This window comes from Prionailurus viverrinus, chromosome A1 (genome assembly GCF_022837055.1).
Source record: "Prionailurus viverrinus isolate Anna chromosome A1, UM_Priviv_1.0, whole genome shotgun sequence".
Classification (NCBI taxonomy): Eukaryota; Metazoa; Chordata; class Mammalia; order Carnivora; family Felidae; genus Prionailurus; species Prionailurus viverrinus.
The window spans coordinates 140,620,008-140,645,388 of NC_062561.1; the positions used below are offsets into that span (position 1 = coordinate 140,620,008).

Consider the following 25,381-nt stretch of genomic DNA (forward strand, 5'->3'; position numbering starts at 1 on the left):
CAACACAAGAAACAACACATGTTGGCAAGGATTTGGAGAAAGGGGAACTTTCTTATACTGTTGGTAGGAGTGCAAACTGATGCAGTTTGGAAGTGGAAACAGTATGGAAGTTCCTCATACTGTTGGAAGCAATCCAGCAATTGCACTACTGGGTATTTAACCAAAGAATACAAAAATACTAATTCAGAGGGATACATGCACCCTGATGTTCATAGTAGTATTATCTGTAGTAGACAATTTATGGAAAGATCCATCAACAGATGAATGGATAAAGAAGATGTGGTATACATACACAATGGAATATTATTCAGCCACAAAAAAGAATGAAATCTTGCTATTTGCAACAACATGGATGGAGCTAGAGAGTATAATCCTAAGCAAAATTAAGCCAGTCAGAGAAAGAAAGACAAATACCATATGATTTCACTCATATGTGGAATTTAAGAAACAAAAGCATAGGGGGAAAAGGGGCAACCAAGAAACACTTTAAATTTTTTTTTTTTAATTTTTATTCAGTTTTGAGACACAGAGCATGAGCGGTGGAGGGGTGGAGAGAGAGGGAGACACAGAATCAGAAGCAGGCTCTAGGCTGTCAGCACAGAGCCTGATGCGGGGCTCAAACACACAAACGATGAGATCATGACCTGAACCCAAGTAGATCGCTTAACTGACTGAGCCACCCAGGTGCCCCTGAATACTCTTAACTATAGAGAACAAACTGAAGTTACCAGAAGGGAGGTGGGTGTGCATATGGGTGAAATAGGTGATGGGAATTAAGGAGTTCACATGTTGTGATGAACATCAGATGTATGGAAGTGTTGAATCACTGTATTTTACACTTGAAACTAATATTAAACTGTTTCCTAACTGGAATTTAAATAAAAACTTAAAAAAAAAAAAAAGAAAGAAAGAAACTACACAGTGGGGGAGGTGAGGTGGGAGAAAGGGCCAGCAAGCCAATAGGAAAAAATTAAGAAAGAGCTAGTTACTCAACAGAGAAGCAAGTACAGATGCCTCTTAAAACATTGGAAATATTCCCAATCTTTATAGTTTAAGAAATACAGATTGAAGGTTCTCTGAGAAAGCCTTTTCACCAATGGGTTGGCAAAGATACCCTATTGATAAGACTGTGGGAGTAAAATAGCTTATAAACTCTGGAGGGAGTGTACTGGTTTCTTACTGGTCCTATAACAAATGACCACAGATCTAGTGGCTTAAAAGAACACAAATTTATTCTCTTACAGTTCTGAAGGTCAGGAGTCCTAAAATTAAGGTATTAGCAGGGTTGCTAAAATTAAGGTATTAGCAGGGTTGCATGCTTTCTAAAGATCCAGGGGAGGATCCATTTCCTTGCCAAAAGCTTCTAAAGGCAGCTTGTATTCTTTGACTCATCATCTTCAGACCTAACATCTCATCTTTATCCGACTCACCCTCCTGCTTTCTTCTTAAGGGAATCCTTGGGATTACATTGGACCCACCTGGACCATTTAGGATACTCTCCCTATATTAACTTAATCATATCTGCAACGTACCCTTTATCATGTAATGTACTGGGTTCCAAGAGATTAGGATTTGGACATCTTTGGGGACTATTATTTTGCCTACCCCAGGGGTGAAGCATTTTGGCAATGGCTGTTAAAATCACAGATACACTTGTACTTTGATCCCATAGTTCTTTTTCTAGGAATTCATTTTGCATATGTAATCACATGTCATTTTACATGTATACAAGATTATTCATTATGTTTTTTTGTGATAGTAAAAGAAAGTAACTTAAATATCTAGAGAATTGGTTCAATGATCTTACATCTTTAAATTAAAATATTAGGCTGCCATGTAAAAATGAGGGAATTATTTATTCATAAGGAAATCTCACCAGGATCAATTGAAAAGATGCTAAACAGTGTGTCTAATATTCTACTGTTTATATAAAAAATTAAGAGAAAATGTTTACTTGTTTGCTTATACATAAAATATTCTGGAGAAATTTAAATGATTGGGAAGCTGGAAACATTGGTTGGAGGAGAACTGGGTATTCTTCACTGAATAGTCCTCTGCTCAGGATTTTTAACTCATTACCCTGGTCTCTTTTTAGCATCTTCCTCTTTTATGTTAATATGATCCCTTGCCTACTTTCAATACTCGGGTGCAGATGAATTCAAATTTCTACATTTAATATCACCAGCCCTCCATTTCCAGTTGTCTGTTAGACTAACTCTACCTAGGTGCCAGGAACAACCCCCTTAAGTCTACTTGAAAATACTTCTATTCCAAAAAGTAGATGAACAGTAATTGGAATAATGTTCTCATATATACTTTGTTAAGATAACCCTCTGTAGCAGTCTACGTACACGTATATAATAATGTGTTATAAGTTCTGAGGGCATTATCATAATCTGTTAGTGACTGTAATCAACTTTTTAAAAATCCCAGTATATGTAGTTAATATGTTATATTAGCTTCAGGTGTACAATGTAGTAATTCAACAGTTCCATATATTGTTCAGTGCTCATCAAGATAAGTATTCTTAATCCCATTCACCTATTTCATCCATCCCCCTAACCACCTCCCCTCTGGTAACCATCTGTTTGTTCTCTAGAGTTACAAGTCTGGTTTTTTGTTTGTTTGTTTGTCTCTTTTTTTCTCCTTTGTTTGTTTTGCTTCTTAAGTTCCATATGAGTGAAATCATATGGTATTTGTCTTTCTCTGCCTGGCTTATTTGCTTAGCATTATATGCTCTAGATCCATTTGCATCATTGCAAATGGCAAGATTTCATTCTTTTTTAAGGCTCAGTAATGTTCCATTGGTGTGTGTGTGTGTGTGTGTGTGTGTGTGTGTGTGGTATACATATATACCACATCTTCTTTATCCATTTATCTATCAATGGACAGTTGGGTTGCTCCCATAATTTGGCTATTATAAATAATGCTGCAGTAAACATAAGGGTGCATATGTCCCTTCAAATTAGCGTTTTCAAATTCTTTGGGTAAATACCCAGTAGTGTGATTACTAGATTATAGGTAGTTCTATTTTAAAAATTTTTGAGGAACCTCCATACTGTTTCCACAGTGGCTGTACCAGTTTACATTCCCACCAACAGTGCAAGAGGGTTCCCCTTTTTCCACACCCTTGCCAACATTTGTTGTTTCTTGAGTTTTTTATTTTAGCCATTCTGACAGGTATGAGGTTATATCTCATTTATTTATTTATTTATTTTTAATGTTTTATTTATTTTTGAGACAGAGAGACAGAGCGTTAACAGGGAAGGGGCAGAGAGAGAGGGAGACACAGAATCCGAAGCAGGCTCCAGGGCTCTGAGTTGTCAGCACAGAGCCCGATGCGGGGCTCAAACTCATGGACTGTGAGATCATGACCTGAGTCGAATTGGATGCCCAACCGAATGAGCCACCCAGGTGCCCCTAGGTTATATCTCATTTAGTTTTGATTTGTATTTCCCTGATGATGAATGATGTTGAGCATCTTTTCATGTGTCTCTGTTGGCCATCTGGATGCCTTCTTTGGAGAAATGTGGCTTCTGCCCATTTTTTAATTGTATTATTGGGGGGTGGTGGTATTTAGTTGTATCAGTTCTTGATATGTTTTGGGTACTAACCCTTTATCAGATATGTCATTTTGCAAATATCTTCTCCTATTCAGTAGGTTGTCTTTTGTTTTTGTTGGTTGTTTCCTTTGCTGTGCATAGGCTTTTTATTTTGATGTTGTCCCAATAGTTTATTTTTGCTTTTGTTTCCCTTGTCTCAGGAGATGTATCTAGAAAGATATTGTTATGGCCAATGTCAGAGAAATTACTGCTTGTTCTCTATTCTAGGATTTTTATGGTTTCAGGTCTCACATTTAGGTCCTTAATCTATTTTGAGTTTATTTTTGTGTTTGCTGTAACAAAGTGGTCCAGTTTCATTCTTTTGCATGTAGCTGTCCAGTTTTCTCAACATAATTTCTTTAAATTTTTTTTTTTTTTTTTCAACATTTATTTATTTTTGGGACAGAGAGAGACAGAGCATGAACGGGGGAGGGTCAGAGAGAGAGGGAGACACAGAATCGGAAACAGGCTCCAGGCTCCGAGCCATCAGCCCAGAGCCTGACGCGGGGCTCGAACTCACGGGCCGCGAGATCGTGACCTGGCTGAAGTCGGACGCTTAACCGACTGCGCCACCCAGGCGCCCCTCAACATAATTTCTTAAAAAGACTGTCTTTTTCCCATTGCATAGTCTTGCCTCCTTTGTCGAGTTTATTTCTGGGATTTCTATTTTGTTCCATTGATCTATGTGTCTGTTTTTGTCCCGGTACCATACTGTTTTGATTACTATAGCTTTGTAGTATAACTTGAAATCTGGAATTGTGTTATCTCCAGCTTTGCTTTGCTCTTTGAAGACTGCTGTGGCTGTTCAGGGTCTTTTGGGGCTCCATACAAATTTTAGGATTGTTAGTTCTAGTTCTGTGAAAAATGCTGTTGGTATTTTGACAGAGATCACATTTAATCTATGATTGCTTTGGGTAGTATAGACATTTTAACAATATTTGTTCTTCCCATCCATGCACATGGAATGTCTTTCCATTTCTTTGTGTTGTCTTCAATTTCTTTTACCAGTGTTTTATAGTTTTCAGAGTACAGGTCTTTCACCTCTTTGATTTAGTTTATTCTTAGGTATTTATTATTTTCAGTACATTGTAAATGGGATTGTTTTCTTAATTCCTTTTTCCATGGCTTCATAATTAGTGTATAGAAATGCAGTGGATTTATGTACATTGATTTTGTATCCTGCAACCTTACTGAATTATTAGTTCTAGTAGCTCTTTAGTGGAATCTTTCAAGGTTTTTATATATAGTATCATGTCTTCTGCAAATAGTGAAAAGATTTACTTCTTACCAATTTGGATGCCTTTTATTTCTTTTTGTTGTCTGATAGCTGTGGCTAGGACTTCTAGTATTTTGTTGAATAAAAGTGGTAAAAGTGGACATCCTTGTATTGTACCTGACCTCAGAGGAAAGGCTCTCAGTTCTTCCCCTTTGAGTATGATGTTAGCTATGGGTTTTTCATATAAGGCATTTTTATGTTGAGATATGTTTCCTCTAAACCTACTTAACGTTTTTTTAATGTTTTATTTATTTTTGAGAGGGAAAGAGACAGAGAGCAAATGGGGGAGGGGCAGGCAGACACACACACACACACACACACACACACACACACACACACACACACAGAATCCGAAGCAGGCTCCAGGCTCTGAGCTGTCAGCACAGAGCCCAACGCAGGGCTTGATCCCACGAACTGTGAGATCATGACCTGAGCCAAAGTTGGTCACTAAACTGACTGAGACACCCAGGCACCCCTCTAAAACCTACTTTGTTGAGTTTTTTTTTTAATCATGAGTAGATGTCATACTTTGTCAAATGCTTTTTCTGCAGATACTGAAATGATCATATAGTTTTTATCCCTCTCTTATTGTTGCAATATATCAGACTTTAACCTCCTTTTAAAAAAACTACTGTAGGTGAAATCAGTTTAACTATAAATGATCTCCCATTATTCATGTAGATCTTAGATGTTTCTTCTTAATTATATCTTAGTTCATCTGAAAATTTTTTTTTGTACTGCAGAAAAATATAACTTAATGCCAGGCCATTAAAACGTACTATCTCATTCCTAAATTATCCTGAATTATAGTTTACTCTGTGCACCAAAATCATTCTTGTCTTTTTAGGACATTCAGTGAGATGAGTAAAGCAGACGAACAATATAGCTTGTGCCAGGAACTTTGCAGTGAACTTGCTCAAGATCTGCAGAAAGAAGGATTAAAGGTACTTTATTTAGATGTAGTGTTCTTAGATTTAACATTTTTTAATAATAAAATACTACCTTAAAGGAAGAGTTAGATTTTGCATCTGAGTACAAATTGAGAAATATTGAGTATCCCCAATAAATAAAGAGTAATCCCCAATAGAGATAAATTCAGTTTCTCAATAAATTGAGAAATATAGAGTATCCCCAATAGAGACAGATTCAATTCTGACCCATAATTGAGGCCTATACTGAGATCAGTCGATGAAGAAACAACTTAGGAGGGTAGGCTGGCTCCAGTATAATTCCAGAGTTTATACTACTTGAGGAGTACATTTGAATACGTTCAGAATCAGACTTATAATGGCATTAGAGAATAAAGCAAAGGTAATGATTTCCCTAGAACTGTATTTACTTACTACAAATGTCTTTCCAACCATCTTTTAATGTTTTCCTCAGGTAGACAACGATTTTCTAAAATAGGCATTTTGTTTCAATTCTCGAATTCCAGATTGTTTAACATACTGAAAACAAAACCTTGAAGACCCTGAATTTCTATTTTATAACCTTCACTCACAACAATCTATATGTAGTATTTTTCCAAACTCTCAAACCAGAGGTGGCGTTTTTACAAAGCGTAGCACAAAGGTATTCAAAAGTTATTACCAAAAAACCCCCCAAAACAACAAAGGTTATTACAAAGAATGGGATATCTATATAAGTACATTATATATCTTATAATCCTTTTCTATCATACCTGAGTGTGAAGATTTTTAAAAAAAAATTGTTTTAATAAACCTGTAATTTGGGAATCATCTCAGATTTGTAAGAAAAGTAGCAAAGATAATATAGAGAGTTCTGATATACCCTGTATTATCATAGCTATATTATTATAGTACATTTGTTGAAGCTAAGAAACTGACATTAGCACATTTCTATTGGCTAACCTCCAGACATTATTTGGATTTTACTGTTTTTCCATTAAAGTCCTCTTTCTGTTCCAGGATTCAGTCCAGGGAACCACACTGTGTTTAGTTGTCGCGTCTCCCAATCTCCTCTAATCTGTGAAAGTTTATCAGTATTTCCTTGTTTTTCATGACCTTAACAGTCTTAAGGAGTATTGGCCGGGTATCCTGCAAGATGTCTTTCCATCCAGGTTTGGGTGATGTTTTTCTAATGATTAGACCAGGTTATGAATTTTTAGAAAGAATACCAGAAGTGAACTGTCCTCATTACATCCTATCAAGGTATATGATAACTATAAGGTATCATAAATGATACTAACCGTTGTCACCTGGTTAAGTTAGTGTTTGCTAGGCTTCTCCACTGTGAAGTTACTATTTTTCCCTTTCATACTCTATTCTTTGGAAGTGAGTTAATAAGTCAACCCACACTCAGAACCTCCAGGGGGTAATAAAATACACATAACATAGAATTTATCATTTTAACCATTTTTAAGTTACATTTCTGTCATATTAAGTTCATTCATATTGTGCAACCATCACCACTATTAATCTCCAGAGTTTTTTCATTATCCCACACTGAAACCCTGTACCCATTAAACAGTAACTGTAAAGGGAGTTCTTATGTGCAAATGGTTTAGCATAATATCTAGCATACAGTAGACACACAGTAAGTGTGAGGGGAGTAATAATTATTGGCTAAAATGGGATTTTTAGATATTTCAGTTATTCTTTTTAGCAGATTCCATTACCATGTTTTATAAATAATTGATTATACTTCTATATTATGTGTATTTAAGAGATCTTTCTAAATTTTTGTAACCTACAAATTAACTTTTTTATAGAAGTTAGAAAGCCATATGTAACAATGTTCTGTTTGTTGCAGGGTAGAACTGTTACCATTAAACTGAAGAATGTAAATTTTGAAGTAAAAACTCGTGCATCTACAGTTTCATCTGTTGTTTCTACTGCAGAAGAAATATTTGCTATTGCTAAAGACTTGCTAAGAACAGAAATTGATGCTGATTTTCCACATCCCTTGAGATTAAGACTTATGGGTATGACTTGTTTTTCCTTAAATCTGCTAGACCTTCCCAAATAAATTAACTTGGGAAATAGTCTCTCCTTCGTTTTATCTCTTAAACCTGTTGAGGAGTTTGTACCTATGCTGCCATTTTTCTTAATTCTTAGAACCTGATGTAGGTGGAACAATGCTCATTAATTTAATCCCCATAAGAACCAGATAAAGTTGTTCTTTTCCTTACTACTTAGTGAAATCCTTCGGGCTAGGTATGTTTCAGAATTTTAAACTTTTCAGATTTTATGAAAGTGAATTTAGTGCATATACTCCATATGTTTTGTAATACTGATTTGGTATCTGAGGCACCACCTTATGATAAACACATTAATATTTTTGTAGCAAACAAGAAAATATCACACTAGGTTAAAGAGAATTGGGTGAGAGGATGTATATGGACAAGCACTCCAAATGCCAACTTTACTGCTAAGAGTGGATCATTAGCCATGCTTTCATGTATGAAAGACAGCACACACTTGAAATTGATTGAATAAAGTTCGTTAAATAAAAGAGCTAAAGAGCCGGGGCACCTGGGTGGCTCAGTCAGTTAAGCTTCCAACTTTGGCTCAGGTCACGATCTCATGGTTCGGAAATTCGAGCCCCTGCCTGGGCTTCCACGCTGACAGTGCAGAACCGGCTTGGGATTCTGTCTTTCCCTCCCTCTGCCCCTTCTGTGCTGTCTCTCTCTCTTGCTCTCTCTCTCAAAATAAATAAACTAAAAACAAAACCCCAAATCTAAAGAGCAGATGTTAATGACAGCATCATTCATAATTGCCAAAATTGGAAACAAAAATGCACATAAAAAGACATGGAGGCACCTTAAATGTAAATTATATTATTATGTTACATTTATTATTAGTAAATGAAAGAAGCCAGTTTGAAAGGTTAAATACTGTCTGATTCAAACTTATGAAATCTGGAAGAGACAAAACTGTGGAGACAGTGAAAAGATCAGTGTATGTCAAGGGTTAGGGGTGAGGAAGGGATGAATAGACTTAGCACAGAGGACTTTCAGGGCAGTGAAACTATTGTGTATGATTATATAATGGTGGATACAAATCATTAAACACTTGTCAAAATCCATAGGATGTACAACACCAGGAGTGAACCTAATGTAAACTATGAGCTTTGAGTGTTAATGTTGTGTCACTATACATTCATCATTTGTAACAAATGTACCACTCTCGTGCAATATGTCAGTTGGAGGAGGCTGTGCATGGTGTGGGCAGAGGATATGTAGGATATGTAGGATATGTAGGATATGCAGTAGGAACTGCACTTTCTGCTCACTATTGCTGTGAACCTAAAAAAGAGCTAAAGAGTTTTTGAAATTGACTCCAATAGTTGGGTTTTTTTTTTTAATTTTTTAATGTTTATTCATTTTTTGAGAGACAGAGTGTAAGTGGGGGAGCGGCAGAGAGAGGAAGACACAGAATCTGAAGCAGGCTCCAGGCTCTAAGCTGTCAGCACAGAGCCTGATGCAGGGCTTGAACCCACACTGTGAGATCATGACCTGAGCAGAAGTCAGATGTTTAACCAACTAGCCACCCAGGTACCTCAGTTAGTTGATCTTTAATGGTAACTTATGTCAGATGTTAATTGGAAGACTTATATAATCATGCGAACTCCCAACAGATACTATTTAGTGACACCCAGTTTTATAAAGGAACGTAAATTTCATGCTAAGTACCTGTTTTGAAAACTCATCCTTTAATTCAGAAAATATGCAGTATTGCTTATTATTTTTCTCTAAACAGCCTTTTGTATATATGTCACAACAATATTATGCAAAATATTTTTATGCATTATGAGTGAATTGGCTTTGTTAAGCAATTAATTGTCGTTGGTTTAATTTAGGTGTACGGTTATCTAGTTTTCCCAATGAAGAAGACAAGAAACAGCAACAAAGGAGCATTATTGGCTTTTTACAGGCTGGAAACCAAGCTCTGTCAGCTACTGGGCATATGCTAGAGAAAACTGACAAAGATCAGTTTCTAAAACCTCTAGAAATGTCTCAAAAGAAGAGCTTCTTTGATAAAAAGCGATCAGAAAGGAAATGGAGCCAACAAGACACATTTAAGTGTGAAGCTGTGGATACACAAAGTTTACAGACATCAGATTCATTCCAAGTTTTAAAGAAGATGAACGAGAATTTAGAAACATCAGAGAATTCAAATAAGTCTCAGATATTTACCTGTCCCATTAGCTTTAGGGAGCAAGGAAGCATCAGTCTGGAAGGCTTTAATAAACAAGTAGATGCCTGTCTTGATGGACCTTCAATTAATGAAGACCATAAAATGTTCTCATGCTCACATGCTTCCTCTACAGAAGTTAACAGGAAAGAAAATGTACATCATTCTTTTTCACTCCATGAGAAGCAGGATTATGAAACCCATCAGAAGCATTCAGGAATCAATTCAGTAGATTGTGCAGAGCTAGTAGAGACTAAAGGTAACCCACCTAAAGCAGAAAGTGTGGGTGCTTTAAGTGATAAGCACAGCAAAGAGGAATGTGCTGTTTTTCCAAGAGAATCGTTTAATAGTGAGCAACATTATCAGAATTCTTTCTCTACTGTTTTACTGGAAGATATGGGGTCAAGTCAGCAAGAATCCCCCCAGCCTTATTTACCTGAAGTGATAATAACCCAAGCTCTAGTTTGTCCTATTTGTAACCTGGAACAAAAGACTTCAGATCTTACCTTGTTCAATATGCATGTGGATATATGCTTAAATAAAGGTATTATCCAGGAACTGAGAAAGGATAGTCTAGCTAATCAACCCACAAAAAGCACCAAAAGTACTGGTGAGTTTGTAGTCATTTTTATTTTATTTTATTTTTTATTTTTATTTTTTAACATTTATTTATTTTTGAGACAGAGAGAGACAGAGCATGAACGGGGGAGGGGCAGAGAGAGAGGGAGACACAGAATCGGAAGCAGGCTCCAGGCTCTGAGCCATCAGCCCAGAGCCCCATGCGGGGCTCGAACTCACGGACCGTGAGATCATGACCTGAGCTGAAGTCAGACGCTCAACCGACTGAGCCACCCAGGCGCCCCCTGTAGTCATTTTAAAGAACTTGATTATATAGGAATGTTTTATTAAAATTGAGATTGTTGTTAAATATGAAGCATATACAATTAAAGGGATAGTTTGTGTATGCTGCCATTTAGGAAAATGTTATTTACCTTATTAGCATAGGTTAGAATTAACTGAAGCCATTAGATTTTACATTTTGGGAAAACTCCATTTGGGGCTTGATTTAGCACAGAACGAACTCATAAATTCAGGGAGCTAAGTGATCTCATAAAAAATGAGATTCCTGTGGAAGGAATAAGTCACAAGGATAAAAGGTACAGCATAGAGAATATAGTCAATGGGACTATAATAGTACTGTATGGTGACAGATGATAGCTCCATTTGTGGTGAGCACAGCATATCATTTGTTGAATCACTATGTTGTATACCTGAAACTAATAGAACACTGTGTGTCAGTTATTCTTCAATTTAAAAAAAGAAGAAAGAAAAATTGGTTAAGAAAACTTTTGCCAAGGCACAGTGGTAAATTAACTATAATCACACAACCAGAAAGCCTCTTTAAGTTGTTTTTTGGTAGTCTGAGTCTAACTCAACTTCAAAAATAAAATTAAGTGTATACTAATAAAATAAGTAAATTACAAAGAAATAATGCTATAAAGTTAGTTTCTGGTATGTCTACATATAAATTATGTAGTACTAAGGAAGTTTTTATTATCTTTAATCAGTCAGCTTTACCTCTTTAGATTTTTATACAGCTTTATAATTATTTCATGTTGTTCATTATGGAATTTCTTGACTTTTCTTTCCTCTAAAGATACCTCAGGCCAAGTACAAAAGACTGCAAGAAAAACAAAAAGGTATGGCTAATTTGAGTTTTAACAAAGCTGGCTATAAAATTGTTATATTTTGAGGTCTAATTTTTAGGGAATGTTAAAATCTGCTCTTATAAATCAACTACAATTTTAAAAATCAGTGATTTGCAAAACAGTTAAAAAATATCTTCTTGCATTTTAATTGCATGTTCTTTTTCATTCCAGGCCAGGAATGTACTCATCGTCAAAGAAAGTAAAACCAAACAGACCCAGACACACTCTTGATATATTTTTTAAATGAATATTGAACATTTTACCATGGAACATTTTATTCTTACTTGAAACTTGTTACTTTATAGTCAACAAATCTCTAGTTCTTCATTAAGTTTACAAATTCATTTAGTGAAAGACAAGTGCAATAATTCCTTCCCAAATGACATTTCCTTCATATGAATTTGGAATATAGACTAGTTTACTTCTTTACACATTTTGGATAACCAAGAGAATTTCACTTCTATTATACATCAATCAGAAATCAGTCCTGTTACAGATCATTTTAAAATGAGAAATTAGGAATGAAATCAGAAAGTGATTTTTTTCATAATTACATTTTATAATAAATATAAAAACATATTTATAAGGGCTCTCAGAGGTTCTCACAAACCTATGTTAGCATAATAATATTTCAGCACTTAACCACTTTGTTGGCATTGGACTGCTATATTTGATTTTGGTAACTTCTACAACTTCATATATTCGTAGTTTACCTCCTGGGATATTCAAATACCTTGTGAGCCTTCGTAATTAAAATTTATTCTAAGTTCTATGAAGAATATTAGCTGGGCAGAACAAGCCTGAAGGTTTCATTATCTTCAGGAAAATGATATCACAGTATTATCTTCTGTGTTAAAAGAGTTCTTTAAAATTTGATTATCCCTTTTATTTTTTTATTTAGAATTCCTTTATGAATAAGCATGTGGCTCACTTTAACAATATTTAGTGTAAGATTCAAGGTGTTAGTTTGTGTATAGGACTTTTAAGTGGTGGTATTTCATTTCTTGACAGTTATGTTTATACTTTACACAGATCTATACAAAAGGATAAATTGTATGCTCACTTTATTTTTATTGTAACCCTTTAGAAAGAAGTAATTCAAAAGATTAATGTGTATTAAAGCATCTCATTCATCTTAGTTATATTTCTATCACATTTTTGTTAATATTAATGAAAGAAGATAGCTTAATAGAGATCATTGTAGTTACTGCAAATACTTTTGTGCTATTAATAGAATTTTTTTCAAAAAACAATTAATTTAAACATGAAATGGAAGCCATTTTCTGTTACTCCTTTAAAGAACTGAATCTTTTGCCTCATATTTTTGTTGTCTCTTTTCCTACTTTTCATATGTTATAGCTCATTATCTGAATTTATAAAGAAATAATATTTTAGGAATAGGTTAAATTAGAATCTCATACAGCTTTTGGCCAAAGTGGTAACTGACTTTAAATTATTGTATTATTATATTTATTATGCCAGTCTCAGGCCTAATTATTATCATATGCTATGGCAAGTTCAGAGTTCTTATGTGATTTATATATCTCAGTTCTGTACAAAATTAAGTTTAGTAAAGCACTGATTTAATGTCTTGAAAAGTTAATAGTATCATATTTTGTTTTTTCCATCTTGCCTCAGATTTATTTTTACTGTATTTTCAACTTTAAATATGAAATTATTTTCAGCTACGTGATTCATGTAATTGAATGTTATCGTTTAGTAATATTTAATAATAATTTAAAATAAAATTGGAAGTGTTTCATTGATCTTTTAGCCAATAAAAATGGTTTTCTTACTTTTCTACTCTTTTCCCACCTCTGATTCTTTGTCTTTGATTCTCTTTGCCCCGAATTCTCTCCACATTTTCTTCTATTTAATGTATCCAACTTATTTACTTTTCATTATGATTTTGCTTTGGGGTATTTTTAGGAAATACAGCAAAACTACAAAGAATAACCACCTATGATCTTATCTACTTAGAGGGTCAGAACATAGGGAACCACCTGAGAGAACATATTTGCAACACATTTAACTGGCCCAAACTAGTATCCAGAATATATAATCCAGAAGGTAAAAATGACTCCTCTGTATTAGTAAGAAAGAGACAGATAGCCAATAGAAATTTGGACAAAAGACTTTAAATGCCACTTTACATAAAAAGAAGTCCAAATGGCCACGAAATATGAAAAATTCTCAGCCATTTTAGAAATAGGGAAATAAAAAATAAAACCACAAAGAAGTATCACTACATCCCTACCAGATTCACAAAAATGAAAAGATCCAATGATATTAAATTTTGGTGATGTTGTGGAGCAATGTAAACTCTACTTTTGAAAACAATCACTTTGGAAAACAGTTTGCCCTTCTTCAATAAATTTGAAGATATGTACACTTAACCTAGCAACTGCACTCCTAAATAAACACCTTTGTTGGTTTTCTTCCATTTGCTCTCCAAATTACTGGCCAAATTATTGGCCCTTGGCCATGCTTTTGTCTAGTAAGGGGCCATGGCAATGGGGAAACCACTACAGGAGATTACAGGGAGGAAAGCAGATGAAGTTGGGTATTTATTCCCACATGTAAGTTTGGTATGATCATCTTGAGCAGGTTAGGTCCCTTGACCGAAGGTCACAACTGTTTTTTTTTGTGTTTTTTGTTTTAATGTTTATTTTTGAGAGAGAGCATAAGTGAGGGAGGGGCAGAGAGAGAGAGACAGAGACAGAGAGACAGATGTTCCAAAGCAGGTTCTGCACTGAGACTGAGTGTGCAGAGCCCAACAAACTCACGAACCTTGAGATCATGACCTGAGCTGAAGTCAGATGCTTAACTGACTGAGCCACCCAGGTGCCCCTAGTCACAACTTCTTTATACTGTGTTCTCTGCTCTCTTCAGTTTCTGATAATCCTTTCCTTCCCTCACCCCATCAGCCTGGGAGTGGCAACAGAGCCTTGCTCTTATTAGTTTTGGGGTGCTGCGGTATCTTTTGTGGTTCCCCCACACCTTTGTAAATGGTCCTTAAATTCATCTCACAATACAAACGTTTTTCCTGCCCAGAGCCCTAACTGATACAATGTCTTGGGGAAAATATTGAACATGTTCCTTAGGAAGTATGTACAAGAATGCTCCTAGGGTCCCCTCCCTACGGAAAATAAAAAAACAACCTCAATGCAACCTGGCTATAAGCATACATGACAACATCCCTCACAACCTTGTGACATGAGACCACTTAATCAAAGAAGTAAAAAATATGTAAAGAACTATGCCACGTGACGTTCAGGGCTCAGTTCTTCAGGTACAAACCCAACTGAGCAATGCCAGCATGAAGAAAGTTGCCTCCTGGAAAGAAAAGCCTCGGTATCACGACTCTGTGTAAGAATCCTGCTAAACTAGCAGCACTGTAATAGCCAAAAATGGAAAATAAACCAGATATTAATTTAATTCTACCATTGTATATTCATGTCTATTCAAACAATTCAATTCTATACAGTGGCAAAAATGAAGGCAGTAAGCCAACAGTAGATGAATATCACAAACAATCTAGAGTAAAAGAAGTAAGTCATAGATGGCAAGTCATGGCATGCCATCAGCATGAATACATTTGTAAGCAGTGCAAAATAGTTAAAACTGTTGTGTTGAGGATTTATCCATATGAGATCAGATTACTAAGAAAAGCAAGTATGTTACTGTCCTGAAAGTTAGAATAAAGGTTTCTTCTCTAGGGAGATAGTGAAATGTGACTGGGGAGTGGTACATAGAGCTGCTGGGATACTATCAGTGTTCCATTTCTTGGGTGGTTGATTCCATGGAGGTTGCGTTTAAAAATATTCTTTAGGGGCACCTGGGTGGCTCAGTAGGTTGAGCGTCCCACTCTTGATTTTGACTCAGATCATGATTTCATAGTTTGTGGGGTCGAGCCCCACATCAGGCTCTGTGCTGACAGCATACAGCCTGCTTGGGATTCTCTCTCCTCTCTGCCCCTTCCCCTGCTCACTTGCACACACACTCTCTCTCTCTCAAAATAAATAAGTAAACATTAAAAAAATTCCTTAAGCTGTGCATACATATTTTATACACACTTGTTCATATGTGACCCAAAATCATAATAAAAAACCAATTCACAAAGTTCCTGAAAATTTAACAATCTGATCCTGCAAGCCAGTACAAGCTAGCTGCTACATATCATTCTCCATGATACACTCCAAACATAGGCTTGGCATTCAAAGCCATTCAAGTCCGACTGCACAGCTTATAGTTTCCTGAATAGACCAAGCTATTTCTCCCCTCTGGTATGAAGCTTGCTCCCTCTGTCCTGAATGTGCTTCCTGAATGTGTTTTTGCTGTCTCCCACCATTCACAACTACTCATCTTTCAACTCAGTCCAGGGGCTGCTTTCAGGAGAGGGCCCTGCCCTCTGGAAAAGCTGATCAGTCATCCCTTTGTGCTTCCATTTCTCTATGAGGACACTGAAACATTCTTCACTATGGCTTTGCTGTGGTCTTGTCCCACTAGACTGCAGATTGCTAGAGATCCTAGGCTGTCTTCACTGATCTCCAAATTCTAGGTGTGAAGTATATGGCGTGGCGCTTAGTGCTACTATCATTTGATGACCTATAAATGAATAAATAATATGTAACCAAAGAGTGGTGTCTATTACTATCTTACTGTTTTTCTCTGGGAAGACAGGTGGTGGCTGATGTAAGTGGCTGCACTCAAGCTGGGCTCTAAGGGATGGGCCTTCCAGAAAGAAGGAATTGTGTTTCTTTTCCTTTATTGGACATTGGCTTGCGTTATAAATGTTTTATCACTGTGTGTGGCCTTTTGGGTGGCTTGGAAGTATTTGGAAGAAGGCTCCAAATGTTACTATTAACCTAAGGCTTAAAAAAATGCTTTTTGAGGAAATATTCCATTTTGAAAACCATACTTGGTGCCTAGTGCTGATTTTTTTTTTTTTAAGTAATATTCCATTTTGAAAAGTGGTAATAGATTTGAACATACCTGGTGCTGGTAGGATTTTAGTGAACTTCACAGAGCAATGGAGTTTATTTCCCTGGAGCAAAAACTGTTCTTTTGTTGTATAATTCAGGGATAATCACTTTTGCTTTGTAATGCAGAGCAAAACAGTTGGATTAACAGTTGTTCAAGAAAAACTCAAATGCTATTATGGTGAGTAATGGAAACATTCCATTTGTTAAGCAAACCATAATATTGAACTGTTCTTACAAATGTGATGTAATTTCTAATTGTTGCTCAGCGAGACTGAAGATAATTCAGAGGCAAATAGTGTTAACGCTTTACTTCTAACCCGTCTCTTTTTATTATGATTTCAAACTCCTAAAACATTCATATACATAGATATACATACCATGTGTGCACACACACACACAACCTCTACCAAACCCTTGTCTATTGCAATCTGTCTACCCTTGTAAGACCTCTTGAAAATGTCCACTTCTTTACATTTTTTTCATTAGCTTATTTCTCTTTAAATCATCTTGTGCATTTTTATAGACAATGCTCTCTTATGCGTGTGTGCGTGTGCGCGAGCTTGCGCACGCGCATGCGTGTAAAAAGGTGGGTCAGTTCTGGGGTCAAATCTAGTTCTGTTTTATGAGGACTTAGGTTTTTGGGTTTTTTTTTCACTCCTAGAATGTGCTAATGTGAGATGTGCCATTGTTTTGTTTGGTTTTATTTTGTAACCCGTTGAACCCACTGTGCTCAGGTGCTGTGGATTCAGGGCAGAAGTTCCGGTTGTCCTCCAATACTCTGTTTTTCTTCACTATTACTAGAATTTCAGCTAGGCACACGGTTGTCCTGAATAGATTACTCTATTGGATCAATTTTATAAACCGCTAAGAAATAATACCCAAGACGGGGAGTCCAACAGCTCACGACTGCATTAAAATGGGATACCAAGGTTTGGGAGAAGAAACTGAGAGACTTACTTTATTCCAAGGAAAATTCTGGAAGCCCGTTTAGGAGTGATTTAATACTGAAGTTCTAAGTGTTGGTTACAAATCCAGCCTCGACGTTTCTCAAAGTTGTACGAAGCACCCAAGTGTGAGTTGGGCGTCGTCGCAGAGCGCTTCACCTCAGGTGAAACAAATCCTGAGACGGCGCAAGCCGCACCCACAGGCAGACCCGCCCAGGCGGCCGCTCTGGGCTGCGCAGGAAAACGCGGGGCAAGCGGCCCCGAGACCGCCCGGAACAGAGAGCCACAGAGCGGCCCGACCGAGCCTTCCCGCTCGCGCGCTGCGCCCCCCACACCCCGCGGGGGCGCACATGGACCCCGCCCGAAGCAGCCCGGGTCGCCGGGCGGCGGCGCGAGAGCTACTGCGAGGGGCGGCCGCGGCCGCGAAGGGCCTTCGGGAAGATCTGAGGGGCGCGGTGGTCCGACCCTGGATCCCGAAGCATGAGGGGCCCCGAGAGGAGGCGGCGGCGGGACACGAGATCCGTGAGTTCAGGACTCGGGGCTGGGCGCCCACCCTCCGCCCCCGCAGCCCCTGTGGGCTAGTTTGCCCACCCAAGTTTTGGCTCAGACTGTTTTATTTCAGGTGAAGCCTCTACTGTGGATGGAAGGAAAGAGTTGCTCTTTCAATTTAAGGAAGAGTGTTTGGTTTTTGGGTTTTTTGGTGTGTTTTGTTTTTTAAATAATTACGCCCTAATGCAAATACGGAAAGAGTTTTATATGCTGTTATCTCCTATATCCTGACTCATGCAATGATTTATTGTGTGACTTTAAATCACTTAATCTTTCTGTGCTGAGGTGTTTGAAAGCATGGGATGGGTCTTTTGTGCCTTGAGATTAAATTTATAGCATAAACTGAGATTGTTCAAGAATCTTTAAAAGTTGAGAATGATTTCCAGACTGTTAACAGAGCACCAGTTCCTTAATAATGTTTATTTAGTTCGTCCATCTGTCCATTCATTCATTCTAGAAATATTTTCAAGAGCTTACTACTTACTGGACATATTTTAGATGAGTATGAAGTCGGAGCATGACAGCCCTTCTGGTTTTGGTGGAGGGTTGATAGACGAAAAAATTAGTAACAGAATAAGAAGTTATTTTAAAGCAGTGATCATTACTGCGGAGGCCACATAGCCTAACCCCATTTTAGGAAGTTTTTCTCCTGTGTCTTCTTCTAAAAGTTTTATAGTTTTATGTTTTACATTTTCCTCTATGATCTATTTCGAGTTAATTTTTGTGTAAAGAATGAAGTTTAACATCAAGGCTCATTTGTTTTGTTTTGTTTTGTTTTGTTTCATTTTGGACGTCCAGTTGTTCAAATACCATTTGTTGCAATGATTATCCTTTCGCTGCTGTCACAGACTTTACACCTTCGTCAAAAATCAACAGGCTATATTTGTGAGAGTTTATTTCTCGACTCTGTATTTTGTTCAATCCATCTGTATGTTTCTCTGCCAATACCATGCTGTATTGATTATTGTAGATTTATAATAAGTATTGTGACTCTTCCAATTTTATTCTTCTTTTTCAAAATTGTTTTGGTTATTCTAGTTCTTTACCTGTCCATATAGGTTTTAGAATCATCTTGTCTGTAGCTACAAAATATCCTTTTGGCATTTGATTGAATTGTATTAAATCTATGGGTCAATTTCATATAATTGACATCTTTATTACATCTTGCAATTCATGACATCATTTATTCAGGTATTCTTTAATTTTTCTCATCAGTATTTTGTGTTTTTTTGGTATTAGAGAAACTGGAACTTTTGTTGGATTTATATACTTTTAAGTATTTTGATTTTTGATCATTTTAATTATAATTTTTTAAATGGTATTGTTTTTAAATTTTGGTTTCCATTTGTTTATGCCAGTATATAGAAAGATGGTTGATATTTATGTGTTGACCTTGTATCCTACAACTTTGCTAAACCCACTTATTAGTTCTAGAGCTGCTTTATACATTCTTTTGGATTTTATATGCAGATAATAAAATTGTTTGCAACTAGACTAGAGACGTTTCGATTTCTTGCCAATCAGTATGCATTTTAATATACTTTTACTGCTCTGTTGTCCTGGCTAACACTTCCAGCACTGTGTTTAAGAGTTAGACTGGACATTTCTGTTTGTTCCTGGGTAAAGAAAGCATTGACATTTTTATGAGTAAGTAGAATGTTAGCTGTCAGTTTTTTGTAAATGCTCTTTATCAGGTTGAAGAAGTTCCCTTCTATTCCCAGTTTGCTGAGAGTGTTTTTTGGTTTTTGTTTTTAATCATAAATGGATGATGATTTTTTTAAAATGCTTTTTCTGCATCAATTAACCATATAATTTTTCTTCTTTAGACTACCTGTATATACATTGCTTGATTTCCAAATAAGGAACGAATTTTACATTCTCAGGATAAACCTTACTTGGTGTGTTAAACTTTCTGTGTATCACGGGATGTGTTTTGATAATGCTTGTTCAGAGAGTTTTGCATCGATGTTTATGAGGGATATTGGCTTGTAGTTTTTTATTCTCATAATGTCTTTGGTTATAGAATCAAGGAAATGCTGATCTCATAAGATGAGTTGGGAAGTTTTTCCTCTTCTTGTGTCAGGTTATCTATATAATCTTGAATGAATTTGGGTAGTTTGTGATTTTTGAGAAATTATTTCATTTCATCTAAGTTGTTGAATTTATGTGAATGGAATTGTTCATAATATTCCCTTATTCCTTTCATGTGTGTGGGAACGGTAGTGCTGTGCTCTCTTTCATTCCTTACATTGGTAATGTGGGTTCTCTCTCTTTCTCTCTTTTTGGTCAGTGTTGCTAGAGGTGTATCGATTTTATTGATGTATTCAGAGAAGCAGCTTTTGTTTTCATTGATTTTCTCTATTGTTTATCTTTTTTCAATTTTATTGATTATTGCTCTTACCTTTGCAATTTTTCTTCTGTCTGCTTGACTTAGGTGTTTTTTGCTTCTAGATTTTTACTTTCTTAAGGTAGGAATTTACATTACTGATTTGCAAGCTTCTTTTCTAATAACTTAATGCTATGAAGTTCCCTCTTATAATGCTATGAATTTCCCTCTTAGCACTGCTTTAGCTGCATCCCACACATTTTGATATATTTTATTTTTATTTTTATTCAGTTCAAAATATTTTCTAATTTCTCTTGGGTTTTCCTCTTTCATATGTGGTTTATATGTATGTATGAGAAATTGGAAGTTTTGTTAATACTGAGCATACTACCCTTGGTAATATTGTTCTGAAGGTAGATGGTGGCTTCCCAATCCTCCCATCCACCCATCTAGCAAATATTTATTGATACCTATTAGCACTAGGTACTGGAGTTATTTCAGCTTCCTCGTGGATATTGTATTCTGGTGAAGGAAACAGATACTGAGAAAGTAAACAAATATAATATTAATGTCGAGTAGTATCAAGTGATATGAAGAAAAAGTGAAGTAGGGCACAGGGGCAGAGAATGACGGGAGACAGGGGTTTGGATGGTCAGACATGATTTTTCAGAAGTGGTACCATTTGAGCAGAGACCTGAATGAAATGCAGGAGGCTTGTTTTTCTATCTCAGCATTATCTCCTCCTGTTTTGGCCCTCTTGCTTCATACTTAACCCAACTTTTGAAGGCATTAGAGTTTTTGACCCCTCAAAGTCTAAGTGAATGATACAGCTCTGTGTAATGCGTTGCTTGGTGCTGAACATTTAACATTTCCTTGATCTTATCCATTTCCAAAAAAATAAAAAAAGACATATATAGCACAGTACTCTAAATATTACTTAGCCAAGCTGAAAATTGGTATGTTTATGATTTGTATCGATTATTTTTTCAACTCTGTCACTTACTAGCTGGAAGGTAGACAATGGTGTGTTGGTAAATGTTTAATTACCAGCTCTCTGGGGGACTAGTTCTGATTTGAAGTATTTTCCACTTTTCTTTGTGTAATACTTTCACCATAACTGATTTAAAGCTACAGTTTTTTCATTGGGAAGGGATAAAGCCAGTTTATTAGTCTGTACAAACTGGCGTCTTCATACTGCTAACGGTAGGTTTTATAATATCCATTTTACATTTGAATGTAAAAATTCAGAATTGTTACAAGGTTACTTAATTAGTAAATTGTGGGCAAGTCAGCAAAAATTTTGAGCCCTAGAAATTCCCATGTAGTTGGCTTGGGTTTAAGAATCTGGCATGGGGTTTTTTTTTTTTTAAAGGGATCCTGTTTAGGGGCGCCTGGGTGGCACAGTTGGTTAAGCATCCAACTTCAGTTCAGGTCATGATCTCATGGTTTGTGGTTCAAGCCCTGCATCGGGCTCTGTGCTGACAGCTCAGAGCCTGGAGCCTGCTTTGGATTCTGTGTCTCCCTCTCTCTCTCCGCCTCTGCCCCACTCATGCTCTGTGTCTCTCTCTCTCAAAAATAAATGAAACATTAAAAAAAAAAAAGGTTTAAAGGGATCCTGTTTATTTTATTGTGAAGCCTGAGTTAAGAACCATTGATTTAATGGATTAAGAATCTTGTATGGTGCTTCCAATTGGTCTTAGAAGTTGCCTCAAAATTAATTTTTCTTATACATGTAGGAGAAAAGGGACAAGGTATTTGACTTCATGGACAGAATAGAATGTGTGTGCCATATTTCAGGACATCACAAGGTCTTTATTTGCCCTGGGACATACCCAAGAGGGAAAAGACCCAGAACTAGAACTGCACTCCCATTGGATTAATACATAGGGGCAAGGAGCTAGTGTCAGGGCCATGTGGGATCAAGGACAGAGTTGAGAAAAGTCTGGTTTAACTGACAGAATACATTAGCTAAAACATCTGATAGAGTAAGCAGTTTGAATCTCCACTTCAGTAATACAGTTTCATATGGACACCCTGGACCTCTGCAGTGACTGAAAGCTTGGTGTTTCGATTCAGACTACCTGGAATAGTTCTATCATTTATTGTCTTTAAGACATGAGCAAGTGTTTTAACTTTTCTAAGGCTCATTTTCCTCATCTGGAAGATGGCAGTGATAATGTCTACTCCACCATGTTCTTAATTTCGTAAAACCTCCAGAGTACTCCAACATTTAGAGATCAAGCAAAGGAGGAAGAGCCAGTAAAAGAGACTGGAAAACAGGAGGTAGTCTATCAGAGGCATGGAGAAGAATGTTAAAAGGATGGTATGGCCCTTGGTGAAATCTGTCAAGAGTTTAATGCACACAAAGAAAGTGATGACTGGCTTTGGGCAAGATAGAGTGACCCTAATAAGCACAGATTCAGTGAAGTGATAGGAATGAGATCTGATTAGCATGGAGGTGAGATGAAACAGGTGAGGAGGAGGAGAGTGGTTATAGAACACATAAGAATTTGGGGAGCAATGGGAGATTAAGAAATGGAGTGGCAGTTGGAAAGGATGTGAAGTTAAGAGAATGTTTTTTTCACTGAAGGTTTTATAGCAGCTCTGTATATGTTGAGGGGAATGGTCCACTGGAGAATGCAGAGGAGAATGGGGTAATTTGCGTGAGATTGATACATGAAATAATTGAAAAGACGAGAAGGGTGGGATCCAGAGCCCAAGGGAGCGGTTGGCCTTGGGTCACCATAGGGCTGCTTCATTGAGTGTAAGAGTAGTAAAAGCAGAAAGTGTGGGTGTAAAAGTAGGTAGGTAGGTTGGTAGACTCAGGGGTGAGAAAATATGGAAATTACTATCTAATTGCTTATGTTTTCTCTATGCAGTATTATTAACTGAGAGTTACATATTGGTGATCATGGATACTAAAGTAGGCAAATTAGTAGATTAAAATATTTGAAAAGAAAGAAAAAGTCATGGAATTGAAAAATGGAAGCCTAGGGAAATGAAGTAGGATTGCTGTGATAAGATACTACATGAGATTAATGGGTAAGAATTTAGGAGTATGTTATTTATGGGTAGTATGTTAGCATGTGTAGTCAGGATAAACCAGATTTTCCTGCAGCTACAAATCACCCCTAAGTCTTGAGTGACTGAATATAATAAAGATCTACTCTTGCTCAGATAACATGTCCAACAGAAGGGTTTATGCTCTACCTAGTTTCTCAGAAACCTATGTGTCAAGAACTGTAAAGAGGCCATGATTTTACTCTACTTGCAAGCTAACAAGTTAGCCTACCATGGCATCATGGATGCTAGCAGAAGACACTTCCGATCAGACACAGAGGATTGTAGTGCTCACAGTAGGAGCAGTAGCCAGCGTGTCAGCGTTTGTGTCATTTCTGGAAGCCCCATCTCCAAGGAGATGCAAAGCCCCTTGGGTTGTGTTACAGAAGAATCCTGCACTTAGGGAATCCAAATATTTTCTAATGGGCAGGAAGCATGCCTTACTCTCTCTCTCTCTGTCTTTTAAGGCAAGCCATAAGCAATCCAGCCCCATGCTCCAGAGATGCATTTTTATCTATCTTTTCTGATGTAGTTCACTGTGCACACATTCTGGGAAAGATGGTCTAGAGCAAAATCAGTCAGTGTTTCTGCTTATCAGATATAGAGAAACATAAGAGACCTGTGGAGAATTGTCTCCCAGTGCCAAACTAATTGAGGCACTGCCATCTTATGACCCCTTGTATTAGTTTGCTAGGGATACTGTAACAAAGTACCACAGGTAGGGTGGCTTAAACAACAACAATTTGTCTCAGAGTTTTTGAGTCTAAAAATCCTAGATCAAGGTGTCAGCAGACTTAATTTTCCCTGATGCCTCTCTCCTCAGCTTGTAGATAGCCATCTCCTCCCACTGTCTCCATCTCCACATGGTCTTTCCTGTGTCATGTCTGTTCCAAATTTCCTCTGTTAGAAGGACACCAGTCATATTGGATTGGGGCCCACCCGAGTGACCTCATTTTAATTACCTCTTTAATGATTCTATCACCAGGGGTGCCTGGGTGGCTCAGTTGGGTAAACGTCCAACTCTTGGTTTCAGCTCAGGTCATGATCTCACAGTTCATGGGATCAAGCCCCACATCTGGCTCTGTGCTGACAGTGGGGGACCTGCTTGGGGTTCTGTCTCTCTCCCTCTCTCTCTGCCACTCCCTTGCTCATCCTCTCTCTCTCTCTCTCAAAATAAATAAACAAATGTTTGAAAAAAAAAGGACCCTACATAGTCACATTTTGAGGTACTGGGTGTTAGAACTTCAGTAGATAAATTTTGAGGGAATACAGTTCAGCTACAACACTGCAGCGTTTAAACACATGGCTTTGAGGGTTGATAAAATGGGAAGAGAGCACCTGGAGGGTGTCACAGAAGCTTTTCACAGTAGGTTCACTTTCAAGTAACCTACTATCCCCTCTTCTTCCAGTCCAGGGGACAGACCTCACCTTAACTGCACCCAGGCCAGGATGTGTACTTACCCATGTGTTCAGAAAGGAGAGGAGAACTAGATAGTGATGAGCACTAGTCACGTCTCCCGCACCATGGTGGTGTGTTTCTCTCCAGTACTATTCAGCTGCTCAGGTGCAGAGGTGGAACAGGTAGCAGTTGAGTTTAATGTCAGAATTAGGATTCTGTCAGCTGGTCTGATGAGAAAAGAGAGTGGCAAGGGAAGTAAAGGTGTTTGTATAGAAGTGATGTCAGCGATGGACTAGAAGATCTAAACTGAGTAAAGAGCAGAGTAAGGGCCTAAGGGATGAATAATATGAAAAGCTGGTGAGAACAGTGGATGGG

General features: G+C 37.2%; 2 protein-coding genes across 9 annotated transcripts in view; both read left to right on the forward strand.

Annotated features, from left to right (window-relative positions):
* Positions 1 to 14,925, forward strand: part of POLK (DNA polymerase kappa) — a 75,279-nt gene extending 60,354 nt beyond the window's left edge. For all 5 annotated transcript variants that reach the window (XM_047843772.1, XM_047843839.1, XM_047844003.1 and 2 more), the window contains exons 11-15: positions 5,726 to 5,822; positions 7,651 to 7,822; positions 9,700 to 10,644; positions 11,692 to 11,734; positions 11,915 to 14,925. In XM_047843772.1, the coding sequence (XP_047699728.1) occupies positions 5,726 to 5,822; positions 7,651 to 7,822; positions 9,700 to 10,644; positions 11,692 to 11,734; positions 11,915 to 11,990 (1,333 nt within the window). In that variant the 3' untranslated portion in view covers positions 11,991 to 14,925. The remainder of the gene's footprint in view (positions 1 to 5,725; positions 5,823 to 7,650; positions 7,823 to 9,699; positions 10,645 to 11,691; positions 11,735 to 11,914) is intronic.
* Positions 14,926 to 15,782: 857 nt separating this feature from the next.
* The window catches only part of ANKDD1B (ankyrin repeat and death domain containing 1B), a 67,984-nt gene continuing 58,385 nt past the window's right edge, over positions 15,783 to 25,381 (forward strand). The window contains exon 1 of one of the 4 annotated variants that reach the window (XM_047872223.1): positions 15,783 to 16,906. In XM_047872223.1, coding sequence (XP_047728179.1) covers positions 16,849 to 16,906 — 58 coding nt within the window. In that variant the 5' untranslated portion in view covers positions 15,783 to 16,848. Of the gene's footprint in view, positions 16,907 to 17,415; positions 18,195 to 19,856; positions 19,869 to 25,381 lie in introns of those variants that run through there. The other 3 variants (XM_047872207.1, XM_047872214.1, XM_047872233.1) reach the window with 3 other exon arrangements.